The sequence below is a fragment of the Nerophis lumbriciformis genome, linkage group LG23, assembly GCF_033978685.3.
Source record: "Nerophis lumbriciformis linkage group LG23, RoL_Nlum_v2.1, whole genome shotgun sequence".
Lineage (NCBI taxonomy): Eukaryota > Metazoa > Chordata > Actinopteri > Syngnathiformes > Syngnathidae > Nerophis > Nerophis lumbriciformis.
The window spans coordinates 11,408,072-11,432,410 of NC_084570.2; the positions used below are offsets into that span (position 1 = coordinate 11,408,072).

Consider the following 24,339-nt stretch of genomic DNA (forward strand, 5'->3'; position numbering starts at 1 on the left):
AGTACGTTGCACAGATCCATGCAAAAATGAAGTGGTCTTTTATTTTGAAAAGAGCAAGAATATACTGTACTGTATATTAACAGAGTTTAGAAGACACTTTTAAAAGGGCAAACTTCACTCTTGATTGGTCAGACCTTGATAAATGATACACAAATACACATTTAAAAAGATTATTTTTCTTTATGCCAAAAAGAAAACTTGATTATGGGCATAATCATGGGCCGTCCACATTTTTTGCACCAAAGTTCCGCTTAAGAAAACATTTAAAAAGGCCAATTTGATATTTGTCATCTTCTAAAAAGGCTGATTATTACAACGATTAGTATTATGTATTAGTTATGAGCATGATTATTTTGTGCCTTTTTGCTCAATGTCTTCCCCTTGTTACATTTTAATTCCACAATGTGCCGCGGGGCTAGAAAAAAAAGAGCAACAGGTCCCACTTTGGACATATACGTATAAACAAATATTATGTCTTATAGTCGCACAAGGAGCAGAAATGAAAGGGAAACATGTTTTTTATGCACTGTTATGTTATGCAACTATTCAAACTGTATTTGCTTTGAACACGTATGTCACACACTTCAGAGAAAGATAAGGAAATTGTGACATTTAAATTTGAGCATTCGGAACAATTTCCAAAATAACAATCACAGTCTAATCTCTGCTCAAACAGTTGAAGCTTGTGTTTTCTCGATGACCTTTTGAGCAATGACCTTCACGGCAAGTAGCGCTTCATTGCACGCCCCGGAAATGTGAGACGGTGGCAGAAGAAAGCCATAGCGTCCGCGGTCCTGCAGCTCGAACGTGAAGGAATACTTGATGCCAAGATTGTACGCCCAGTCATCAGACCCACCGGGAGCCAGGTCTGCAGAGGAGTGACGAGAGTTACGTAATCAGTACATGGAAGCGGTCAAATGAATTGTGAGGTCACAGCAGTCACTCACATATTGTCTTGGCTCCTGCGCCATATTTGTACATGTTTCTGTAATATCTTCTGATGGCTTGTGAAGCTTCCTGGGCCATCTCCATCTTGAAGTACAAATGGAAAGTCAACAGCCACAGTTAAACAATTTAATTGTAAATAAAATTGAGCGGTTGTAAAATTAAATAAAAAAATTAAATCAATGAATTTACTATCAAAATGTTGTTATGGATTTATTTTATTTTTATTTTCACTTATTCAGGACAGTGCCAAATTAATGAACAATTCATTACTGTTGCAGCGTGGCATTGATGGTGGGATCCTAGGATGCAGAGAAGACAGGCAGTACGTGAGCAAAAGGTCACTTTATTAGGCACCACTTTATTGGCCGGTTAGATTATCTGTGCGGATATTTGGCATTTTTTCGCTATCAGCCCTTTCTTGTTTTTTTTACAACTACAACAGAACTACATCAGCAAATACAATATATACACATATTATATTTAGTAATTCAAAACTAAATATTTAGTGAAGTATACAGTAATAAGCACTGCTCAATCACCAGCTTTTTCGTCTTGCATGAGAAATGTTTCCTTTTTCTAGAGCAAGTTTCCTTTTTAAAATGAATTTAAACATTAAAGTTACTCCTTCTAATGCAGTGCTGATCATCTACAATATGTCTTCTTTGCTTACATGAACTTGTGAAAACTTCTGTTTTTTTGCCGGGAATTCCAGCTTTTGTTTTTCTTTTCTTTTCTGGCCTCTTTCCCCCCTTTTTTCGCACTACTGCAGCGATGGAGTCACACTGAAAAGCCTGCGGCCGCAACATTCAGGACATGAGCTCAATAAAGGAGCGCGGCGAGTTTCATGTTCCGTGATTCAATTTAATAACAACGAGACAGAGCATTAGAAGAGGATGGACATAATGGAGACAGAAAATATACAGTATATCTGACAAAAAATCCAAACTTTGTGTCAATAGTTTGACAAACTTTTTATATAAGTAAAGAAGAGCAGGCATGCAGATTTCCCATATTTTGAAAAGCAAATGTGATGCTCCTCTTCGACACACGTAATAAATAAAGGTGCTTGTGAAATATTTGCATATTGTAAATACATATGGATATGGTTTAATGGATACAATGAAACACAATTAGGCATAATGGTGCACAATTGCACCAAGAAAAATTCCTAGTTTGTGAACCCGTTCTCAAACAATGGCAATAAAAACTATTCTGATTCTGATATAAAGCCAACTTGTTTTTCCACTCCACTGCTACTTTAAAGCCTTGTCCAGCTGTTTACTGACATATACTATTAATTTTTAGCTAACTTTTACTCCAAATATCAGTTATCGGTCTCCTTGACAAGCGGGTCCAATGTTTGCGACACGCGACAGTTTACGGTTTGTTTTAGTCCATGTTATGTTTTAGTGAATGCTAGCATCAAGCCACTTTCTTAATTCATGTTTTGCTGCGATGCTAAGTTTTGCCTGGAGCTCCACGCACGCGTACCTGCGGCACACGCACACTGCCTTTGTGTATTTTTTGCCTGGTGCGTATTAAAAGACTTGCCTTAGCAGCACGCTGCTTCCTGCCGTCTTTTGCACCTAGGGAGACACGACAGTCCAAACAACGCGCCCTCAACGTAACATGATTATTTGCTTCCATCCATCCATTTTCTACCGCTTATTCCCTTTGGGGTCGCGGGGGGCGCTGGAGCCTATCTCAGCTACAATCGCTTGCAAAGTTCAAATTTGTTTGAGAAAAAAGACCCAATATTTGCACACAGATACAATTTTATTGTCCAAATGTCATCCAGGAACATTTTTAAACGTCTTACTTGAATGCATGTCATGTATTTGCACAAAACCTGGTAACATTTTTATCTTAAAGTTCTTTCAGGCTGTATTTTGAAATTAAATTTGCCAGAGAGCACACCAGTCGAGTCTCCTCATTCATTTTTGACGTATGCACTGATCTGATCACTGACCGTATAAGGCAGGGGTCTCCAAACTTTTTGACTCAGGGGCCACATTGGGTTAAAACAATTTGGCCGGGGGTCGGGCTATACATATATGTATAAATGTATTCCTTGCGCACTAATTGACTGAAAGAGCGCGCACCTGCCGCTGATGATGTCACGTTACCGATGGGAAAATGCATTTTTAGACAATATGATTTGCCTGAGCGGCTAGGAGACACCGAGAGTAACAAGCGGTAGATAATGGATTAGAAAGGACATATTTTAAAAATTATAATAATTAAAACAACAAAAACAAACAAACAAAAAAATATATATATATCTTTTTTTTTTCAAACTTGGGACTTCCCATGGGCCGTAGTTTGGGGACCCCTGGTATAACTGTGAAGGGAAAAGAGCTTGTAAGGTCGAAATAAATTGCATGATCAATCTTAGGGTGCAAAGGACTAATGCGATAATTAATCACACAAGTTCACTTAGAAATTTTGACAGGCCTAATTAAAATATGTTACATCATTATAATACATAATATTCATATAATCATACCTTTTATCATCATAAAGGGAAAAAAGTTGTTTCACAAAAACACAGAAAAATATGGGTGCTGCTTAACTATGGAGTTTGCAGTGACCAATTTGCTAATGTCTGAACTTAAAAATGAACTGTAAAAACCTGTTTATGATTGTATTTACTTTTCTTATCCTCTATATACTGTGTTTACATATGAGCAGTTATCTTTAGAAAACGTTCACATGATATGGATTTGTGTGTTCTAAAGAAAGATACCATATTCATATCTATAATTTTTTACATTTAGATTTTACTGTAGTTTTAGCGCAGCTGGCTTTGTGGAAGCTTCTTTAGCAGCAGGCGTCTTTGTATCCTTTCAAAACAACTGTGGTGGCGTTGCCAGCATCTCAGGTGGCTGATAAGGTTTGATGTGTTGTTGCGCAATGTTTTTTTTCTCTCCTTGCGGAATGTTTGCAGAACATTTGGTGCAAATAGCATGCGAAAAGTCTTCCTCTAAAATAGGGTTGCTCAATATTTATGTACAAAATAAATTTGGCCGAAGATATAGTTTTTGATACTATCGTTGTATTGTGATAATGCATTTTGATGACACGTTCTAGTTGTGTCGTCTAAATTTGACCGCAAACGTCCAACGCAATGTTGTATTCTTTTTTTTTTTGTTCCTGTTCGGCTACTCAGATAAATCACATTGTTGATGTAGATGCCCATATTTGCTGTACAGATTTACTTCAGAAAAGAGAAGCGTGGGATCCTTCTCTTGATGCCTTATTTGAATTTGACTTTATTAAATAGATTTATTTAATGTTTGGCGCAGCCGGACTGGAGCAAGAGGAGATAGAAAGAAGAAGAAAAAAGATGATAGAGGAGGAAATTGTGGGTAGATGCAGGGGATAAGACAGAGAGACCGTTTATATGCCAATTTCAAAAGGCCACGGCCCCCTGACACCCCTTCTCAACTGTCTATGCGACGTCAAGGCTTGGTTAGCCCAGAATTTTTTAATAATGAATGATGGAAAAACGGAAATTTCAGTTTTTGGTCTGGCCCTCACTGACTTGGGACCATTGCAAAATTATGTGCGTCCCAAAGTCACCAGCCTTGGCGTCACTACAGACAGCGATTTTAAACATGACAAACAAGTCAATGGCGTTTTAAAATCGTGTTTTTATCATCTTCGTCTTTTAGTGAAAGTAAAACCGTTTTTATCTTTTAACCTTTTTGAACAAGTCGTGCATGCTTTTGTTTCAAGTGGCCTGGACTACTGCAATGCACTTTATGCTGGCATTAGCCAAAAAGCTCTCTCCCGGTTGCAGTTAGTCCAGAACGCGGCAGCACGACTTTTAACAGGGACTAGGAAACGCGAGCATATAACCCCAATTCTTGAGACTTTGCACTGGCTCCCTGTTCATTTTAGAATTGATTTTAAAACCTTGCTGTTTGTTTTTAAAGCTTTACATGGACTGGCACCTCAGTATATCTCAGACCTCATCCAAATTTACACTCCTGCGCGCGCTCTGAGGTCCGAGAGCCAGCTCCAGCTCGTGGTGCCCAAGACTAGACTTAAATCCAGGGGAGACAGGGCCTTCTCCGTGGTCGGCCCTAAGCTCTGGAACACTCTGCCCCTCCATGTTCGAACTGCTCCCACAGTGGAATGTTTTAAGTCTCGTCTTAAGACCCACTTTTATTCTTTGGCTTTTAACACTACGTGAGTTGTGTGGTCCTCTGTCCTCTGTTGTCCTCTGTGTTTTTTATAAATTTTGATTTCTATTTACTGTTTTAATTGGTTTTTCCCTTCAAAATCGTTTTTAATCATATTTATTTTTATATTGGTTTTATATTTATTTATTTTTTGTTTTTATTCAGTCATTAGTGGAGCTAAGGATAATATTTGAACATTGTTTTTAATATTGTTGTGCAGCACTTTGGAAACATTTTTGTTGTTCAAATGTGCTATATAAATAAAGTGGATTGGATTGGATTGGAAAAAAACAACAACATCAGCAAATATGATATGTACAAATGTACGAAAAATGATAGCAAAGAAGCAGTTAGGGAAGTAAACATTAATACCACAGAAATGACAATGAACATTATTGCACTACAAATGGAGCAATACGAATACCAATACAAAATAAAACCTTACAAATTCAATAGGGTCCTCTGTCCCAAAGGGACATTGCGGTCCCTAATAACACTATTGATAATGAATAATAATAATAATTACCTCAATTATTAACACAATTGTTTCAAATGCAACAATATTACATGTAATGAAACCTTGTATTACAAAAGAAAGCAAATAAATGGAGGGCAAGAAAGAGAAGCGAACTATATTAACCTTGTAGATTGTTATAGTAACAATAGGTTAAGCTTTGTCAGTGTACAGTGTTTACCCAGTTTCCCCTGGGGGGGAACAACGTTGATATATGTTCGATGAAACGTGACGGAAATTAGGCAATATCTTACTCCATACGTCAGCAGCTATAGATGATGATAGAGTTTGTGATAATACCGGTAATCGTTATCGCAGAAGGGTGTAATATATATCGCGATCTAGATTTTTGGCCATATCGCCCACCCCTACTATAAAACAGTGAAGAAGTCCCACATGAACGACGCCGCGTTTGTTTACAATGAGCTCAGAGGGGAGTTTTCCACAGGCTGTTTACGACATGGCAAAGGTAGAAGTAAAGAAGCGTTGATTTGCTCACTCTAACCCACCTACAGCACAGTATGGTTTAATCTTGACTATGCATTACATTTTTCTTTTTGCCAGATAATTTTTTTTGATTTATCTAATTCCTCAAAATTATCTGTGCAGTATTTATCGTGCACCCCTAATATCTTTAAAAGGGTCATTTATTTCCTAAATATTAATTTCTTCCTGTATTTCCGCAAGCTCTCATCGTCCCTTCAAAAATAAGAGTCGTTTCGTTGATGACCGACACATACTCACCATATCATTGTGGTTCTCGGCCTCCTTCAAGGTGTAGGAGTATGGGAAGAGCAGCATCTGGGAGTAGGAGTGCATGGTGAGGTAAAGCTGGATGGTGTCCTTGTGACTGCGCAGAAAATTGGCGACGGCCTCCGATTCGGGCTCTGACTCAGGGAAAGCACCGCAATAGATCTCGCTGCAGGGCTCGTCAGAGGCACCCTCCGCTAGTGGCCAACAAAAAGCATACAAATATGTCAGCAGGTAATGAGAGTCAAATAAATACATCTTTAAATAATAACTTAAATGTGTCAATAAATCATTGTAATTAGAAATAAACACATAAATGTGTTATCAAATGTGTCATTAATTTGTTTAATATTACAGCACATTCAACTGTTTAATTTATTGCTTCAATATTTAATTAATAATTGAATTAATTAGTGATTTTTCATTATTTAATACATTTTTATTTCAGCATTTGTTTAATTATTTTATGAGCCTGTCTCTCAGCGCGTCATGAATTAATTTTATCTGTCAAAATCCGCCATCAAAGTCAGTGGGCGGGACTAACACAAATATCGGCCAATTAATTGCTTTGCTCTGAAGCCTGCAACTTTGAAAGTTTTTCAAAATATGTGGCTAAAGAGAATATATCAGGTGTTAGCCCCGCCCACTGTCTTTGACAGATAAAATGAATTTGACGCTGCCACAAAGGTTTATAAAATTAATAATAAATCATGAAATAATTTATTTAAACATGAAATAATTAATACATCATGAAATAATTAAATAAATAATTCCAATATAGCAATCAGGGGTGTCCAAAAAAAAAAAAGATTTTTTGAATGAATCTTGATTCTCATTTGTAACGATTCTTAATCGATTAAAAGAAAAGCAAAAATCGTTGCACTCAGGCAAATCATATTGTTGATGTAGATGCTCATATCTGTTGTACAAATTTACTTGAAAAAAGATTAATCAATCAATCAATAAATCAAAATTTACTTATATAGCCCTTTGTGGGATACTTCTCTTGTTGCCTTATTTGTATTTACTTTATCAACTGTTTGGGTAGAATTTTATTAAACAAAACTAGTTTTGTTTTAAGTAATACAGAAATTTATCAGAGCTGTTTATCTATTTTATGAAGGAATGTAGTTAATCACAGAACTGGCACACAATGTTATTAAAAAAGTATTGACTTTGAATTAAGAATCGGTTTGAATCGACAATCGATTCTGAATCGAATCGTTACCCCCAAGAATCAAATCGAATCGTGTGGTGCCCAAAGAGTCACAACCCTAATTGTAATAATTAATTATATAGTTAAATAAATATAATTTTACATTAAATTAAGTAATGACGTATTAAAAACACATTTGTTTATTTAATTCAAATTATCATTAATTAATGACACATTTAAGTCATTATTCAAAGATGTATCCCATTTGACACCTACATAATCAGGAGACTTACTGCACCAGTTTGCATCAAAGTTCCTGTTGAGGTCAACCCCAACACATAAGCTGCCTCTTCTGTTGGAACGGTTCTTCCTCCACATTCGGTTCTGAAACACAAAACAAGCATGCATAAGTCCAACATCTATTGTAAGTTCAGACTGCTGTCTCATGCCACCCTACTTACTGTAGTCCATGTGTAGTGATATCCATCAGGGTTCATCACAGGCAGGACGTACACATCCATGTTGTCCAAAATGTCAGTTATGTCTTGGTTTTGTTTGTAAAAACCCAAGGCCTTTAGTGGATGAGAATGTCTTACTCATCTGATTTGTGGATAAAGATAACATACCAACGTGACGTACTCACATATTGTATGAACCATAAGCAGAAGGCAGGAGAGATCCACTCTCTGGCATGGATCCCACAGTCGATCCACATGGCTTTTTTATTCTCACTGTTAAGTGACAACTGAGAGCAGAATAAAATATACTTTAGTACCTCATAAAAGTGAATACACCCCTCGCAATATTTCATTTATCTTCTAATCATATCCACAGAAATGACACTTTGATACAATTTAAAATCAGTGTAAAACTTGGATATCGATGTGAATTTACTGTCACCTCAAAATAAGTCAACACACAGCGATTTATGTCGAAACGAAAGTAAGCACTTTACACGCATAAGTGAAAATGTCAAAATTTTAAAGTGCCAAAAATAATAGTAGCTAGACAAAATATTCACACTTTAGGCACAATGTGGACATTAGGGGTGTATTCACTTTTGTTACCAGCATGTGACTTATTGTATATACTTATATTTTGCGGGGACAGTAAATTTACAGTTATACAACAGGGTCTCAGTAGGTTTCAACAAATCAAATGTAATCAGGATTTCCCCTTCATGTATTTGATTGTGGTGCGCCACGACAACATATGTACATAATGTATTGTATTGTAGCGTCTAGAAAAAGACATACAAAAGCCGATGCTCTTTTTAGCTTTTATTGATAATTGTATGTATTTTCCTCCTTGCACACACGTCTCCGTGTTTCACTCCTAGACACACAAAACTTCCCTTATTCTCCCCACCCCCACACGGTGTATTCACACAACATTGAGAAAATTTAACATCGTAACACACTAACATGCACATTAACATCACCAGGTAGTTCAATGGATATATATATATATATATATATATATATATATATATATATATATATATATATATATATATATATATATATATATATATATATACATTTATATATATATATATATATATATATATCTATATATCTATATATATGTATATATATATATATCTATCTATCTATCTATCTATCTATCTATCTATCTATCTATCTATCTATCTATCTATCTATCTATCTATCTATATATATATATATAAATTTGGCTGCTGAACAAAGACGTACTTTGATTATCGGAACAGCGCAGACGACACCGGATGTTGTGATGACGTAAGCCATACGCACAAGGTTGTCTAGCTTGGAGGCAGCATGTCTGTGATATGGAGAACTTTAATGTATCCCAGATATACCCGCGGACAGCATACTTGCCAACCCTCCCGAATTTTCCGGGAGACTCCCGAATTTCAGCGCCTCTCCCGAAAACCTCCCGGGACAAATATTCTCCCAAAAATCTCCTGATTTCCAGCCGGAGTTGGAGGCCGCGCCCCCTCCAGCTCCATGCGGACCTGAGTGACGTGTTGACAGCCTGTTTTCACGTCCGCTTTCCCACGATATAAACAGCGTGCCTGCCCAATCACGTTATAACATCTACGGCTTTTAGAGAGTGCACAACTGCGCACACAACAAGGAGACGAAGCAGAAGAACGAGGAAGATACAGCCATGGCGAGGCCGACGACGAGTAAGATGAAGAAATACGCTTGTAAGGTCCAAAACGAATGGAAACAAGAATTTCAGTTTATCCAGGACAGTTCGAAGGGGAAGGGGTATGTTGCCTGTAAATTTTGTAGAACAGACTTCTCCATTGAACACGGTGGACGAACGGATATACTCACTCATGAACGGTCAGCAAAGCACGAGGTGGCAGCAGCGCAGCACCGGTCACAGCACAGTATTATGGGCCACCTCGCTAAATGGAGACCCGAGTGTGTAACTTATGCCGAGACAAAGATGGCTATGCTGATAGCTGGAAGCAACATCCCGTTCTCATTTGCGGATGTCTTCAACAAATCCGTGAAGGATATGTTCCCGGATTCAGAGATCGCTCGCCAGTACGCAAATGGCAGAACAAAGGCTACTCAAATAGTGAAAGGTAAGTGTTTTTTTTTTTTTAGTAAGCAGCAAACTGTGCTTCTGGCTGCAAAGCTTTGCACTTTCAAGTACAACAATGAGTAGATGAGTGTTATGTGTGTGTATAAGTGTAAATAAATGAACACTGAAATTCAAGTATTTATTTTATTTATATATATATATATATATAATAAAATAAATAAATATATATATAGCTAGCTGAAATTCACTGAAAGTCAAGTATTTCTTATATATATAAATATATATATACACACATGAAATACTTGACTTTTGGTGAATTCTAGCTGTAAATATACTTCTCCCCTCTTAACCACGCCCCCCCCATCTCCCGAATTCGGAGGTCTCAGGGTTGGCAAGTATGGCGGACAGCGATCTTCAGAATTTAAGATAGAACTAGCGGCTTTTGTAAGGAGAGAAAGGCTCCCAGCAGCGCGAAGCAAGTGTGATGTCAGGCTCTGTGCAGCTTGTTTTTCGTTGCGGACGTGGAGCAACAGAAGTAAAGAGTCTCTAATCCCGAATACAGTCTACAATAACACCATAAATAAATGCTAGATTTGTTGCCAGTCATTTATAATAAAGAAAGACTGACTAAAAGAATTGGAGAAATCACTACAAAAAAAAAATCAACAAAGTCCATTGTATAATAAGCGGTAACAATTAAGAAATAAGGCAAAATTATATTATGTACAAAAAATATATGTTGATACTATAATAAATCATAACAGATTTGTTTAAAATGTATGTACACATTTTCTTGCCTTTTTAAAGAAAATATATGCATCATAGTAAATATTGTGATGACGTCATATTGACCACGCCCGAGCCACGCCCCAACTCCACAAGTATCTTGGCAATCTAGGGGAAACCCTGACAATAGTTTTTAAGATTTTTTTAAGACCGTAATGAAAAAAAAGTAAGATCCATTATACATTCACACCGACAAATAAGTACAAGTCGCAGCGTTTTGGCATCTTTTGACACAGATTTGTCCCAAGTTTTTATTATTGTTCCATTCACTTGTACTACAGTGTTTACAAATGCTGCCCTCTAAGATGGCTCCACATCTGGGTCCTGATCCGACATAACATTATTATATTTTTTAAAAGACTTTTTATGAGATTTTAGGACATTTTAAGACCACGCGTACTTTAAACTGTGTCAATGTGTCATATCTTCAATGAGAAAATATATGCATTAATGCCATTTTTGGAGACTGTTGCATTGGAGTAAGACAAACACGCTCACCTTAAGAGCATAGAGTGGGCGCTTCTCGTAGGAGGAGCCCAGGAGAATAGTTTGGATGGCGTTGGGGTTGTCCTTTGTTGTCCTGTTGATCCAATGATAGATCTTCAGAGGCGACAAGAAAACATGATCAGGTAATCACCATGGCGACGGAACTAGAGTGCAGTGGAAGGCATACATCCTCCAGGCTGTGATAGCGCTCGTAGAAAGACGTGCTGCTTCGAGGGTCCGTCGTGTCGTTCCTCGTCTGCATTTCGATCAACTCATTGGCGTTGTCCAATAACACTCTGAAGAACGCACAGGTGGTTGGTTAATCATCAAAAACTGAAGCAAAAGGAAATTGTATACTGCGGTAACTCAACTTAAGAGCGTTTTGAGATAAGAACTGTCTCTTGGCTAATTGTTATGGTTTAAGTTCCAAGCATCCCCGCCATGAATTGACGTATCGAATGTCACACTGAACCCTGTAAAATCCACCCAAAACATCTGGTCTTACTCGCTAGCAGTGACGAACATAACTTCCTTTTCGAACCATGGGAATTAAGGAAAGTGAGTGTCAAGGACACTGCTGAGAAGAAGAAGTGGATGATATGCATTCAATTAAAGAAAGAAATCATCAAAAACATGATCGAGGGTGAAGCAGTTTGAGTGTATAGCTGCGAGTCTGCACCATACTGAAGCAGAATGAGTCTAACGCCAGCCAATGATGTTGAAATAATATCTAAACTGAGGGACATGTATCCATGAAAATATGGAGAAGCTGCTGATGATGTGCTTGACGTCCAAGCAGCTGGAAGGCGATACCGTAGAAATACATTCTCCAAAATAAATGCTGTACTTTATTATCCCTATGTCTAGCATTAAAAGATTACAGTTGGTACAAAATGCGGCTGCTAGACTTTTGACAAGAACAAGAAAGTTTGATCATATTACGCCTGTACTGGCTCACCTGCACTGGCTTCCTGTGCACTTAAGATGTGACTTTAAGGTTTTACTACTTACTTATAAAATACTACACGGTCTAGCTCCATCCTATCTTGCCGATTGTATTGTACCATATGTCCCGGCAAGAAATCTGCGTTCAAAGAACTCCGGCTTATTAGTAGGAGCCCAAAAAAAGTCTGCGGGCTATAGAGCGTTTTCTATTCGGGCTCCAGTACTATGGAATGTTCTCCCGGTAACAGTTAGAGATGCTACCTAAGTGGAAGCATTTAAGTCCCATCTTAAAACTCATTTGTATACTTAAGACTTTAAATAGACCCCCTTTTTAGACTAGTTGATCTGCCGTTTCGTTTCTTTTCTCCTCTGCCCCGCTCTCTCTTGTGGAGGAGGGGGACACACACAGGTCCGGTGGCCATGGATGAAGTGCGGCTGTCCAGAGTCGGGACCCGGGGTGGACCGCTCGCCTGTGCATCGGTTGGGGACATCTCTGCGCTGCTGACCCGTCTCCGCTCGGGATGGTTACCTGCTGGCCTCAATATGGACTGGACTCTCACTATTATGTTAGATCCACTATGAACTGGACTTTCACAATACTATGTCAGACCCACTCGACATCCATTGCTTTCGGTCTCCCCTAGATGGGGGGGGGGTTACCCACTTATGCGGTCCTCTCCAAGGTTTCTCATAGTCATTCACATCGACGTCCCACTGGGGTGAGTTTTCCTTGCCCTTATTTGGGCTTTGTACCGAGGATGTCGTTGTGGCTTGTGCAGCCCTTTGAGACACTTGTGATTTAGGGCTATATAATTAAACATTTGGCCCTGCGATGAGGTGGCGACTTGTCCAGGGTGTACCCCGCCTTCCGCCCGATTGTAGCTGAGATAGGCTCCAGCGCCCCCCGCGACCCCGAAGGGAATAAGCGGTAGAAAATGGATGGATGGATGGATGGATAATTAAACATTGATTGATTGATTGATATTACAACATTACTTTAAAAAAACTACTGTAGTTGTTTGTAATACATTCCATTGTATTGTTTTTCATGCTGTATTTCTTATCTAAAAGTCTGTTGTTCTTTTAAAAAGCCACGTTACATGTTACAATTGTCCTGTTTTTGGGGCCAAGCATCAATTGATTTCAATTTCAATGCACGACATTGATTTAAGATACAAGTTTTGAGATCAGAGCTCCGTCACAGAACCAATTAAGCTTGTAAGTTGAGGTACTACTGTAGTATTTGTTTTAACGCTGAGAACATACTCATGTGTTATTTTATATCGCTGCAGCACATCTTTGACCACAGCTGAGCTGTTTGCAGGAACAAAGAGGTGAACTTGCGTTTCCTCTTGGATGTACTGGTGGTGTACAGGCTGCCACAATGCAGTCTGAAAAAAATAGCATGTAGATGTTAGGGGGGAAAAAACACATACAAATAATTTCTACCTCATATTGAGTGGAGATATTCTTCAAAATGTCCACTTGCACCGGTGTTGTCGGTGTGATGGACAGAATTTGATCACTGCACAAAAGAAGAGGAAATGGTTGTAAAGTAGTGCGTGCGCATGACGCAAGTCACACTTTTTTTAATGAAAGCTTGAAATTATGCTGGATTAAAAAAAAAGAAAAGGCACACTTACCGTGTTTCAGTGCTGACCGCCCCGATGAACTGGAACAATAAAACAAAGCAGATCAAAAGTGTCCTCATGATGGAAAGTGCAGATGACAGTGATAGTTTGCGCAAACTGTGGGGGTAGGGACATGTTATTGATTTAGTCTTTTAGTGTTGATTCACAAGTTAAACTTTGGCTTTTTCAGACAGCGGGGGCATAGATCAGCTAACATGGCGGCGACGGTAAAGATGACTTCAATCACATATTTTTTAACAGGATGCACTTTTTAAAACTATTTGGATTTAATTTACACATTATGAAAACTGGCTGTTTTTTTTAAATGGTGTAGTTATACATCCTCGCCTGCAAGTGGCGCTCGTTAAATGCAAACCGCAGTAAAGAGCAGGCAAGTGAGAAGTTTAAAGGTGACGTGTGTAGTTTTGTTTCCGTTGGCAAGATGTCGGCACACGACCAGCTGGCTTTGTATTTGTCTACAACAACACAGTAAGTAAGCATTTTTATTTCCATTTGTGAAACCTTTAAGCCACATGGTTATACATTTCATTTAGATTTTGTCAGTGTCGTCGTTGTTCACCGTTTTGAAATCGTTTTTCTGTTTTATTTTTTTCCACTGCCTATAAGCTATTTTACTCATACGGTCTTTTTTGAATTTGGTTGCTTAAACACAAACTTAGTATTTAAACAGTTAAACTTCTTGAAATGTAATGAACTAGTAGAGTACAATATTGTAAAAATTATGTATTATTCACAAATTCTACCAAACAACATTGACTTAAGTGGAGCCCGACTTAAACAAGTTGAAAAACTTATTCGGGTGTTACCATTTAGTGGTCAATTGTACGGAATATGTACTGTACTGTGCAATCTACTAATAAAAGTTTCAATCAATCAATCAAAAACTAGATGACAGGCAAAACGTCTTCTAAGACAAACCAAACAGTCCAGTTGCGATCGATTGAATGCCCTGGGAATGCGATGACCTGGATGAATTAGAACAAACGTTGACAACATTTAAAACAGATTCGTAAAAAAAGAAAAGATTGGAGAGTTTAAAAAAACAAAACACATCTAGATCAAAACCGTGAGAATAGAAAGATGCATTTCAATCAAGGGTGTTAGATTTTGGAACAAACTTGACAGTGGAACAAAACAATGTAGTATAATCAGGCTCAAAAATATAAGGTTCTGGATCATTATTTGTACCAAAGTAACCGTTGCAATTTCTCATGAAGTCTGCATGATTAGTAATAGTAGTTGTTGTCACATCCTGGTACCCCAGCACCTCCAAAACCCTCAAATCTAGACTCCAAACATCCCAGAACAAGCTTGTCAGGTTACTTCTAGACCTCCACCCCAGATCACACCTCACTCCTACCCACTTCTCCAAAGTGGGCTGGCTCAGGATGGAGGACAGAGTAAAACAATGTGCACTGAGCCTAGTCCAGTGGTTCTTAACCTTGTTGGAGGTACCGAACCCCACCAGTTTCATATGCGCATTCACCGAACCCTTCTTTAGTGAAAAATAAAATGTTTATTTTTTTCAAATTCAAGACAAAGTTATATGTTTCTGGTAACACTTTAGTATGGGGAACATATTCTAAGTAACAAAGACTTAATTTAGAGTTATTTGGACACTAGGGGAACATATTCTAAGTAATAAAGACTTAATTTAGAGTTATTTGGTTAAGGTTAGAGGGTTAGGGTTATAATAAGGCCATGTCGAATAAGGCATTAATAAGTACTTAATAATGACTAGTTAAGAGCCAATATGTTACGAGTAATTTGCATGTTAATAAGCAACTAATTAATGGTGAATTATGTTCCCCATACTAAAGTGTTACCATGTTTTTTTTACTGGTGCACAAAATGAACCGTGCATGAACATCACCTTGTTCAAACAACAAAACCAACACAGTGCATAAACTCACAACAAATTACACACCTGCAAATCAGTCAGCTGTTGTCGTAATACGCCATAGGGAGAAGTTTGTATTTACACGATGAGTCGGGTGTGTTTTGACCTCCGCCGAACCCCTGAGGCCGACTCACCGAACCCCTAGGGTTCGATCGAACCCAGGTTAAAAACCACTGGCCTAGTCTATAAAATTCGCTACACCTCCCTGATACTGAAGTACTTGTCAAACTACTTCCATAATGTAAATGACCGCCATAACCACAACACCAGGGAGAGCTCCACAAACCACGTTAAACCCAGATTCTGATCTAACAAAGGTATTAACTCATTCTCCTTCTATGCCACATCAATATGGAATGCACTCCCAACAGGTGTAAAAGAAAGTGCATCTCTACCCTCCTTCAAAACCCCACTAAAAGAACACCTCCAGGCAACTACAACCCTTGACTAACACCCTCCCTTCCACCGCCTACCTCCCCGGATTGTAATTCATCAAATGTGTATATACTTGTTCTTATGCTTTCTGAGCTCACTATGTTCACTGCTCGCTGTACATATCCTACGAAGTCAGACCTACACTGTTTCAATGTCCATTTCTCAGATTATATTATTGTTGATGACTGAAGTGCTGATATCAACCAAACCTAAACCCCCACCCCCTCCACATCCCACCCCCGGATTGTAAATAATTCAATGTATATACTTTGATGATGATTAACTTGTGTGATGACTGTACTATGCTGATAGTATATATTTATACCATGAATTGATTAACGTGGACCCCGTTGAAAAACTTATTCGAGTGTTACCATTTAGTGGTCAATTTTACGGAATATGTACTGTACTGTGCAATCTACTAATAAAAGTCTCAATCAATTAATAAATTGTGGGGAAAAGTGAACATTGCGATGCGCATGTGAAATGAATACGGCGCCGTATGCTTAAAATGACCAACGTATGTAAATATTACATGCTATTATGAATGTGCCTGTGACAATAGTACATATATACTTACAGCATGTATATTAAGCGTTGATAGAGGTTTTTTAGAGTGCTTTGTAGCCGGAAAAGCGCAAATCACGTTAGCTCCATTGTTAGCCGACTTTTGCTAATATTTATTTACAAGTTAGAATGCATGAAAACAGAAAGACGTGTTCTTGTCTTACATAAAGATTGTGAATGATGGGCAACATTTTTATGATTAATACATTTTACTTATTTGTTTCGTATTTTAATTATATTATTTTGTTCACTCTTATTACATCTTTTTTTTAATTTATTGATATGTCCTCATTATTAGTATTTTATTTTTTTAACACAATAATGAACACAAATCAATGCCTTTTTGACAGTGTTGTGTCCCTGTGTTGCAGCTTGCTGTGGAAGTTGTTGTTGCCCCTGTTGTTTGTATGCCTGCTGCTGCTGGTCCTGCTGGTCCTGCTGGTGCTGGCAGTGCGTCTGTGGCTGCAGGGCAAAAGGAGCGCTCGACTGGCGACAACCAGACGTCCGGTGGTGGCCTTCTTCCATCCGTACTGCCACGCTGGCGGCGGCGGAGAGAGGGTGCTATGGTGTGCAATCCGGGCTTTGCAACAAAGGTAGAGTTGACTGTCTCTTCAGAATTCTTAAGCAAGTTCAATTGAACTATTTCTGTTCTTTGTATCTCCACAGGTACTCGCAGGTAGACTTTGTGGTCTACACCGGCGACCTGGGTGTTTCAGCGCATGAGATCTTGGATGGAGCGCGAATTCGTTTCAACATCACGCTTCGCCGCCCCATTCGCTTTGTGTTCCTCAGGCACAGAGTTCTTGTGGAGCCCAGCACATATCCTCACTTCACTCTGCTCGGGCAAAGCGTGGGTTCCATCTTCTTGGGATGGGAGGCGCTCACTGAGTTTGTGCCTGATATTTACATTGATTCAATGGGCTACGCCTTCACTCTGCCTATCTTCCGCTACCTGGGAGGCTGCAGCGTCGGCTGTTATGTTCACTATCCCACCATCAGTACCGACATGCTGTGTGTAGTGAGAGAAAGGAATACCAGGTATGTATTTACTTGCATAATTATTACAGTTTTGTTTAACACCCTTTACTGGTTGGCCTAGTAGTGCAACTAACTCGTTCGAGGGGCCGCATTTCCAGAAAGCTAAGGACCTCACTATTTTTTATTTAAAAACCAACATACTCTGTAGTGGACATTTGTTTTTGGTCTATTTCTTCCGTCAGAGTTACACATTTCAGGAAAAAATCAGACCTGTATGCAAAATACAGGTGTCCACTGAAGTGGACACAGGCCTTTAGGATGTCACAACTAGGGATGGGAATCAGAAACCAGTGTATCAATTATTTGGAATCGCTAGCCAACTTTTCAAACGATTCTCTCATCGATGCCAGTAGTTGGAACTGACATCTTGACGCAATGTTTCAGTTACGTATTCGCACTAATTAAAACCTTGATGTCAATTCGATGTCGATTAATCGTGCAGCCCTATCTCTTATTAAATCAAATATTTGTGTATGCATGCAACAAGATTTAACTGGTAGTGTTGGGAAGATGTTTCGACACGGGAGAAGCGCCGCTGTCAGACACAGAGCTCACAGTGCCATCCCGCGCCTCTAGCCGGCCGAATTTCGCTGTCAACCCTGGTGGGACTGATCGCGAAGAATTGGACCTCGTCCGTTGCTCAGTCTAGCTCTCCTTTCGCAAAAGTAACAATCCTTCCGCTAGTTCACATACAGAAACTTTCTTAGGACTTTACTTGCTCTATTTAGTCAAGTTTGATGTCCTCTTGAGAACCTCGTAAACTATGTTTAGCATTTTGTCGGGGCGTAAAGAGGCGAAAATGTTTTGCTCACTTTAGTGAAGACTATTCTTTTTGTAAGTAAATTTAATTAACTAAAGATTCACCGTGTAAGTGCAAGAGCACATCCATGTGACATTACAGACACTTAGTGACCAGTGAGTATACACTACTACATATCACCATTTGTGGGCGGTATAGCTCGGTTGGTAGAGTGGCCGTGCCAGCAACTTGAGGGTTCCAGGTTCAATTCCCGCTTCTGCCATCCTAGTCACTGCCGTTGTGTCCTTGGGCAAGACACTTTACTCACCTGCTCCAAGTGTCACACACACTGGTTTAAAAATGTAACTTAGATATTGGGTTTCACTATGTAAAGCGCTTTGAGTCACTAGAGAAAAGCGCTATATAAATATAATTCACTTTATTGTTCTTGAAAAAATAGTCGACTATGGGCAAAGTCTAACGAATCAGATTCAACTATGAAAATCCTTAGCTAAAGACAGACATAATGTGTAATAATAATAATAATGCAAGTATTAATTTCAAACACAATAAGCTTTGATTTAAAAAATAAAAATAAAAATAAAAAAACCATTGTAATTGGAAGGTCAATGATTTTTAATGAACCTAAATAAGTAGACTATAAAAATAAAATTGACTCTCAACCTCTGTCAATCACTTTCCGTTCAACGTTGCACACTTGCTCGTTGGTCCGTGTTGTCGGGCTCATGTTGCTTCCTCCTTTTGAAACCGAAATGGACATTCGGCTGTACGATCATCTTTTTTCTTCCTAATTTTTGTCACCCCGCGATGCTTCTCACTAGCGAGTCGCGACTAGCAAGGCTCTTTGTCCGTGAATCCTGTGTGTATAAGCTTGCGGTCCTGCCTCCGGCCACCGAGACAAATATTGATGCAGAGTGAACCCTCTTGCACCCAATTTGAAAAGCGAGAGACGGACAAAACAAACACGCAGTCATGGCAATTTATCCATTGGCACAGTTATTGAAATCATTTTCATTTATCGTTCAATTAATTGATTTAGTGACCACGCTTATTTATGTTCTCCCAGCAACGATTGCATTTCATGACCAATTAAGTCAAATTGAAAAATCTCTCTTGGCTTCAAAACAGTGTTTGGGAATAACTGAATTTTTAATGAAGTATTGACTGTTGATTGGCTGTTCTCATCCCAGGTTCAACAACCCAGATTACGTCTCCAACAACCTGTTCCTCAGCGCCGTGAAGGTGTTCTATTACTGCGTGTTCGCCTTGCTGTACGGAATGGCCGGCTCTTGCAGTCACCTCGTCATGGTCAACTCCTCCTGGACACTTGACCACATTCTATCACTGTGGTACGTCCCCAACCGCACCAGCGTTGTCTACCCGCCCTGCGACGTCAGCGCATTCCTGGACATCCCGTTGGAGGAGGACGGGGGGAAGAAAACGTGCCGCTCCATCGTCTCCATCGGGCAGTTCCGGCCCGAGAAGGACCACAAACTGCAGATCAGGGCTTTCAAGAAAGTGTTGGCTCGGCGGAGAGATAACAACGAGACACTAAAACTGATCCTAATTGGAGGATGCAGGAATCAGGAGGACCAAGATCGGGTGCTGATGTTGCGGGGGCTGTGCCTGGAGCAGGGCGTGGCTGACAAGGTGGAGTTTAAACTGAACGTACCCTTTGCAGAGCTGAAGAGAGAGTTGGAGGAGGCCACTATCGGGCTACACACCATGTGGAACGAGCACTTTGGGATAGGTAACAGATCTCCACTCACCGGTTTGTTTTATTGCACACGTGACAGCGCTCTGATCCCCTTCAGGTGTCGTGGAGTGCATGGCAGCAGGAAAAGTCATCCTCGCCCACAAGTCCGGAGGTCCCAAGCTAGACATCGTAGTGCCTTTCGAGGGCGGCCAGACAGGCTTCCTTGCAGACGACGAGGACAGCTACGCCGAGGCCATCGAGAATATCCTCAATTTGCGGCCTGCCAGCCGCCTGCAGATAAGACAGAACGCACGGCAGTCGGTGACTCGCTTCTCAGATCAGGAATTTGAAGTCTCTCTCCTGGCTGCCATGGAGCCTCTGATGGGGACAGTTGAACAATGACACAGTTTGTCTGGGACTGTTTTTTTTCTTATTATTTATGGTAAACGTGCAAAAAAGTCCGCCTTTGCTTTGTCATTGTGATTTAAGAGGTTTTAGCTTACGGCAGACATGTGAAAAGCGATCCTTAAACGGGAACTGCACTTTATTTTTGCCCATTGTTCTCAATCATTATGACAGATGTATTTTTTTAAATGCATTCTAAATAGAACATGCAAACACCTCCATTAAGGTTGTATATACCGTATTTTTCGGATTATAAAGTAGCACCGGGCGAAAATGCATAATAAAGAAGGAAAAAAACATAAGTCGCACTAGAGTATAAGTCGCATTTTTGGGGGAAATTTATTTGATAAAATCCAACACCAAGAATAGACATTTGAAAGGCAATTTCAAATAAATAAAGAATAGTGAACAACAGGCTGAATAAGTGTACGTTATGACGCGTAAATAACAAACTGAGAATGTGCTGATATGCGCCTAGTCTCTTACGTGAATGAGATAAATAATAGTATTTGATATTTTACGGTAATGTGTTAATAATTTCACACATAAATCGCTCCAGAGTATAAATCGCACCCACGGCCAAACTATGAAAAAAAACTGCGGCTTATAATCCGAAAAATACGGTACATGATGTAAGTATATATGTAATGTAGTAACAAGCACTTATACGCGGCGCAATAATTTAAAAAACATCACGTTTACTTTCTTAACATCACTGATTACTTCTCACTGCAGACTTTATCAGAGCCTACAAACATAATAAAACATCACTCACTGCTAAAGGTCTACTGTCATTATAATGTTAACTGCTAGGATGTTAATATATTATATTCCCATTTAGATTTGAAGAATCACTCATAATTCTTGGGAAGAAAAGGTGGGTGGAACCAAGCGTCATTTCAGAATCAGAAATACTTTATTGTATTAATCTCCGAGGGGAAATTTAAATTCATGTCGTTCTCTAAATTTGCTGTCAAAGTGTACCAACTTGTCCGAATACGTCCTCGATCCTTTTACTATCTCGGTGAGAGGCATGATTTATGATTTAGAAAAAGTTTGATGAGCAAGGAAACTAGGAAGTAGCTGATCAGTTGAATTTGTCAACTTTGGCACACACGCTCACGATCATGGTGCCGCTATACATAGTTTGTCTGCGTTAGCTTTTATAATCACAGCATCACTAATACTTGGTCAATATTGAAGTCATGAAATGTAAATGTTTTTTTTAATGGGCTGAATAGAGAACCTCTCGCTGGCTGTGCTAAAAGCAGACTTTTATTTACGAGTTAGAATGCATTAAAAAAAAATCTGTCTCATAATTGTGAACGATAGGCAAAATTCCACAAAAAAGTGCAGTTCCTCTTTAATGCACTAAATGACGGATTGAATACTTTGCACTGTTTTCAAAACACACATTTCATCTAAAGTAGTATGAAATGTATTTGTGTGTACTAATTGCTGAATGATAAGATGTAAATGTACCAGCGAACAATGACATGTACACAAGTTTGTGTAAAGGAATGTGATTTTTCACTTAAGTGTAAATAAAAAAGGTCAGCTTTAAAGCCCTTATTTCAAGTGAATTGAGGTTAAGCGTCATTTTAAAGAATTGACACGTCAGGGTGGGATCAATAGTGCCGAACAAAGGTTGAGAACAGTGGCGAGGGGTGATTAAGGCCAATAGGCGGTGCAAAGTTGATTTTGCAGATGTAATTGAAAGAGTCGAGATGCTTTTAGTTTGTTAGTATGCTTGTTGAGATGAAGTCACAGGTGCTTCTCTTGGCCGCAGTCGCTCAGGTGCTCAATTGTTCATGCATGACACGTGACATGACCTTAACAGCATCCCGCTGTAGGCTACAATGCTTAGGTGCGGGAACTCAGCTTGTCCCTCTCTGGCACGCGGAGGTAGCTGGAGCCTATCCCAGCTGCATTCGGGCAGACGGGAAGGTACACCCTGGACAAGTCGCCAACTCATCGGAGGGCTAACACAGATAAACAACATACACACACTAGGGCCAATTTAGTGTTGCCAATCAACCTATCCCCAGGTGCATGTTTTTGGAGGTGGGAGGAAGCCCGAGTACCCGGTGAAAACCCAAACAGTCACGGGGAGAACATGCAAACTCCACACAGAAAGATCCTGAGACCGGGTATTGAACCCATGACCTTATTGTGACGCACACGCACTAACCCCTGTTCCACCGTGCTGTCTTATGACCTACATAATGAAAAAAATTACAAACAAGATTTTGTGAACGCTATAGTAGACTGACCATACATCCTCTTTTCACCGGACATGTACTCTTTTGCGGGACTGTACGGGCGGGGTTTCTTAAATGCCTCAAATGTCCGGCATTTTGAATTAGGGTTGCGTGTATTTTCAATGTACGTCCAGGGTTAATAAGGGGTTGAAAACAAAACAAATTGTGAAGGTGTGCGCAAGCAGCAGCATTCGTGAGGAGGGGCAGAGACAGAGAGAGCGAGGGAGTGGATTGATTGATTGATTGAAACTTTTATTAGTAGATTGCACAGTACAGTACATCCATCCATCCATTTTCTACCGCTTGTCCCTTTTGGGGTCAATGGTAACACCCGAATAAGTTTTTCATCTTGTTTAAGTCGGGGTCCACATTAATCAATTCATGGTACAAATATATACATAAAAAAACTACATAAAAAAAAAGTAAAACATTTTGAAATGAGGAATGGATCTGAAGTTGATGTAGACTCCAGAGATTTAAACGTTAAATATAAAATGTATGTATGCCCTGGCACACCATTATCATCTTCATGACCCAAGCAAAACACTTTTTACACTTTTATACTGAAATAAATACACCTACAACTTGTTAAATAAAAACATAGAAAAGAACTACCAGCAGCGATAAAGTTTAGATTCATGAAGGAAAGAAGAAAGTGAATGAATGTTTATAACTGAATAAATTTACATATGCATACAAATGTCCATCCATCCATTTTCTACCGCTTATTCATTTTTGGGGTTGCGGGGGGCGCTGGAGCCTATCTCAGCTACAATCGGGCGGAAGGCGGGGTACACCCTGGACAAGTCGCCACCTCATCGCAGGGCCAACACAGATAGACAGACAACATTCACACTCACAATCACACACTACAATTTAGTGTTGCCAATCAACCTATCCCCAGGTGCATGTCTTTGGAGGTGGGAGGAAGCCGGAGTACCCGGAGGGAACCCACGCAGTCACGGGGAGAACATGCAAACTCCACACAGAAAGATCCCGAGCCCGGGATTGAACCCAAGACTACTCAGGACCTTCGTATTGTGAGGCAGATGCACTAACCCCTCTTCCACCGTGCTGCCCTGCTTACAAATGTATTTAATTTTTTTTAATGAATTAAGTAATGTTTATGACAACCTTTTTCCAAAACACAATATACAATGTGAGATATAACAGGATAATGCATACGTTTATCATTTGTTTTCAAAACGCTTGCAAAAAAGTGGGACCCCCAAAATGTACAGTGGGACCCCATTTTTATGACTTGATGGGGTCTCTGGGACCCCATTTAGAAAATTCTTAGCACCAACACTGC

At 39.4% G+C, this 24,339-nt stretch overlaps 2 protein-coding genes across 2 annotated transcripts; one reads left to right on the plus strand and one right to left on the minus strand.

Annotated features, from left to right (window-relative positions):
- Positions 1 to 15: 15 nt before the first annotated feature.
- Positions 16 to 14,079, minus strand: cpb2 (carboxypeptidase B2 (plasma)). Its single transcript, XM_061985116.2, has 11 exons — positions 13,957 to 14,079; positions 13,763 to 13,838; positions 13,580 to 13,704; positions 11,556 to 11,664; positions 11,381 to 11,482; positions 8,199 to 8,300; positions 8,017 to 8,127; positions 7,849 to 7,939; positions 6,394 to 6,596; positions 948 to 1,032; positions 16 to 868 (listed from the first exon to the last, which is right to left on the minus strand). The coding sequence occupies exons 1-11, from the start codon at positions 14,022 to 14,024 to the stop codon at positions 669 to 671; spliced, it is 1,272 nt and encodes a 423-aa protein (XP_061841100.1). The 5' UTR covers positions 14,025 to 14,079; the 3' UTR covers positions 16 to 668.
- Positions 14,080 to 14,304: 225 nt separating this feature from the next.
- alg11 (ALG11 alpha-1,2-mannosyltransferase) lies at positions 14,305 to 22,477 on the plus strand. The gene is made up of 5 exons (XM_061985113.1): positions 14,305 to 14,433; positions 17,239 to 17,460; positions 17,534 to 17,905; positions 19,856 to 20,415; positions 20,480 to 22,477. The coding sequence occupies exons 1-5, from the start codon at positions 14,387 to 14,389 to the stop codon at positions 20,761 to 20,763; spliced, it is 1,485 nt and encodes a 494-aa protein (XP_061841097.1). The 5' UTR covers positions 14,305 to 14,386; the 3' UTR covers positions 20,764 to 22,477.
- The last annotated feature ends 1,862 nt before the right edge of the window (positions 22,478 to 24,339 follow it).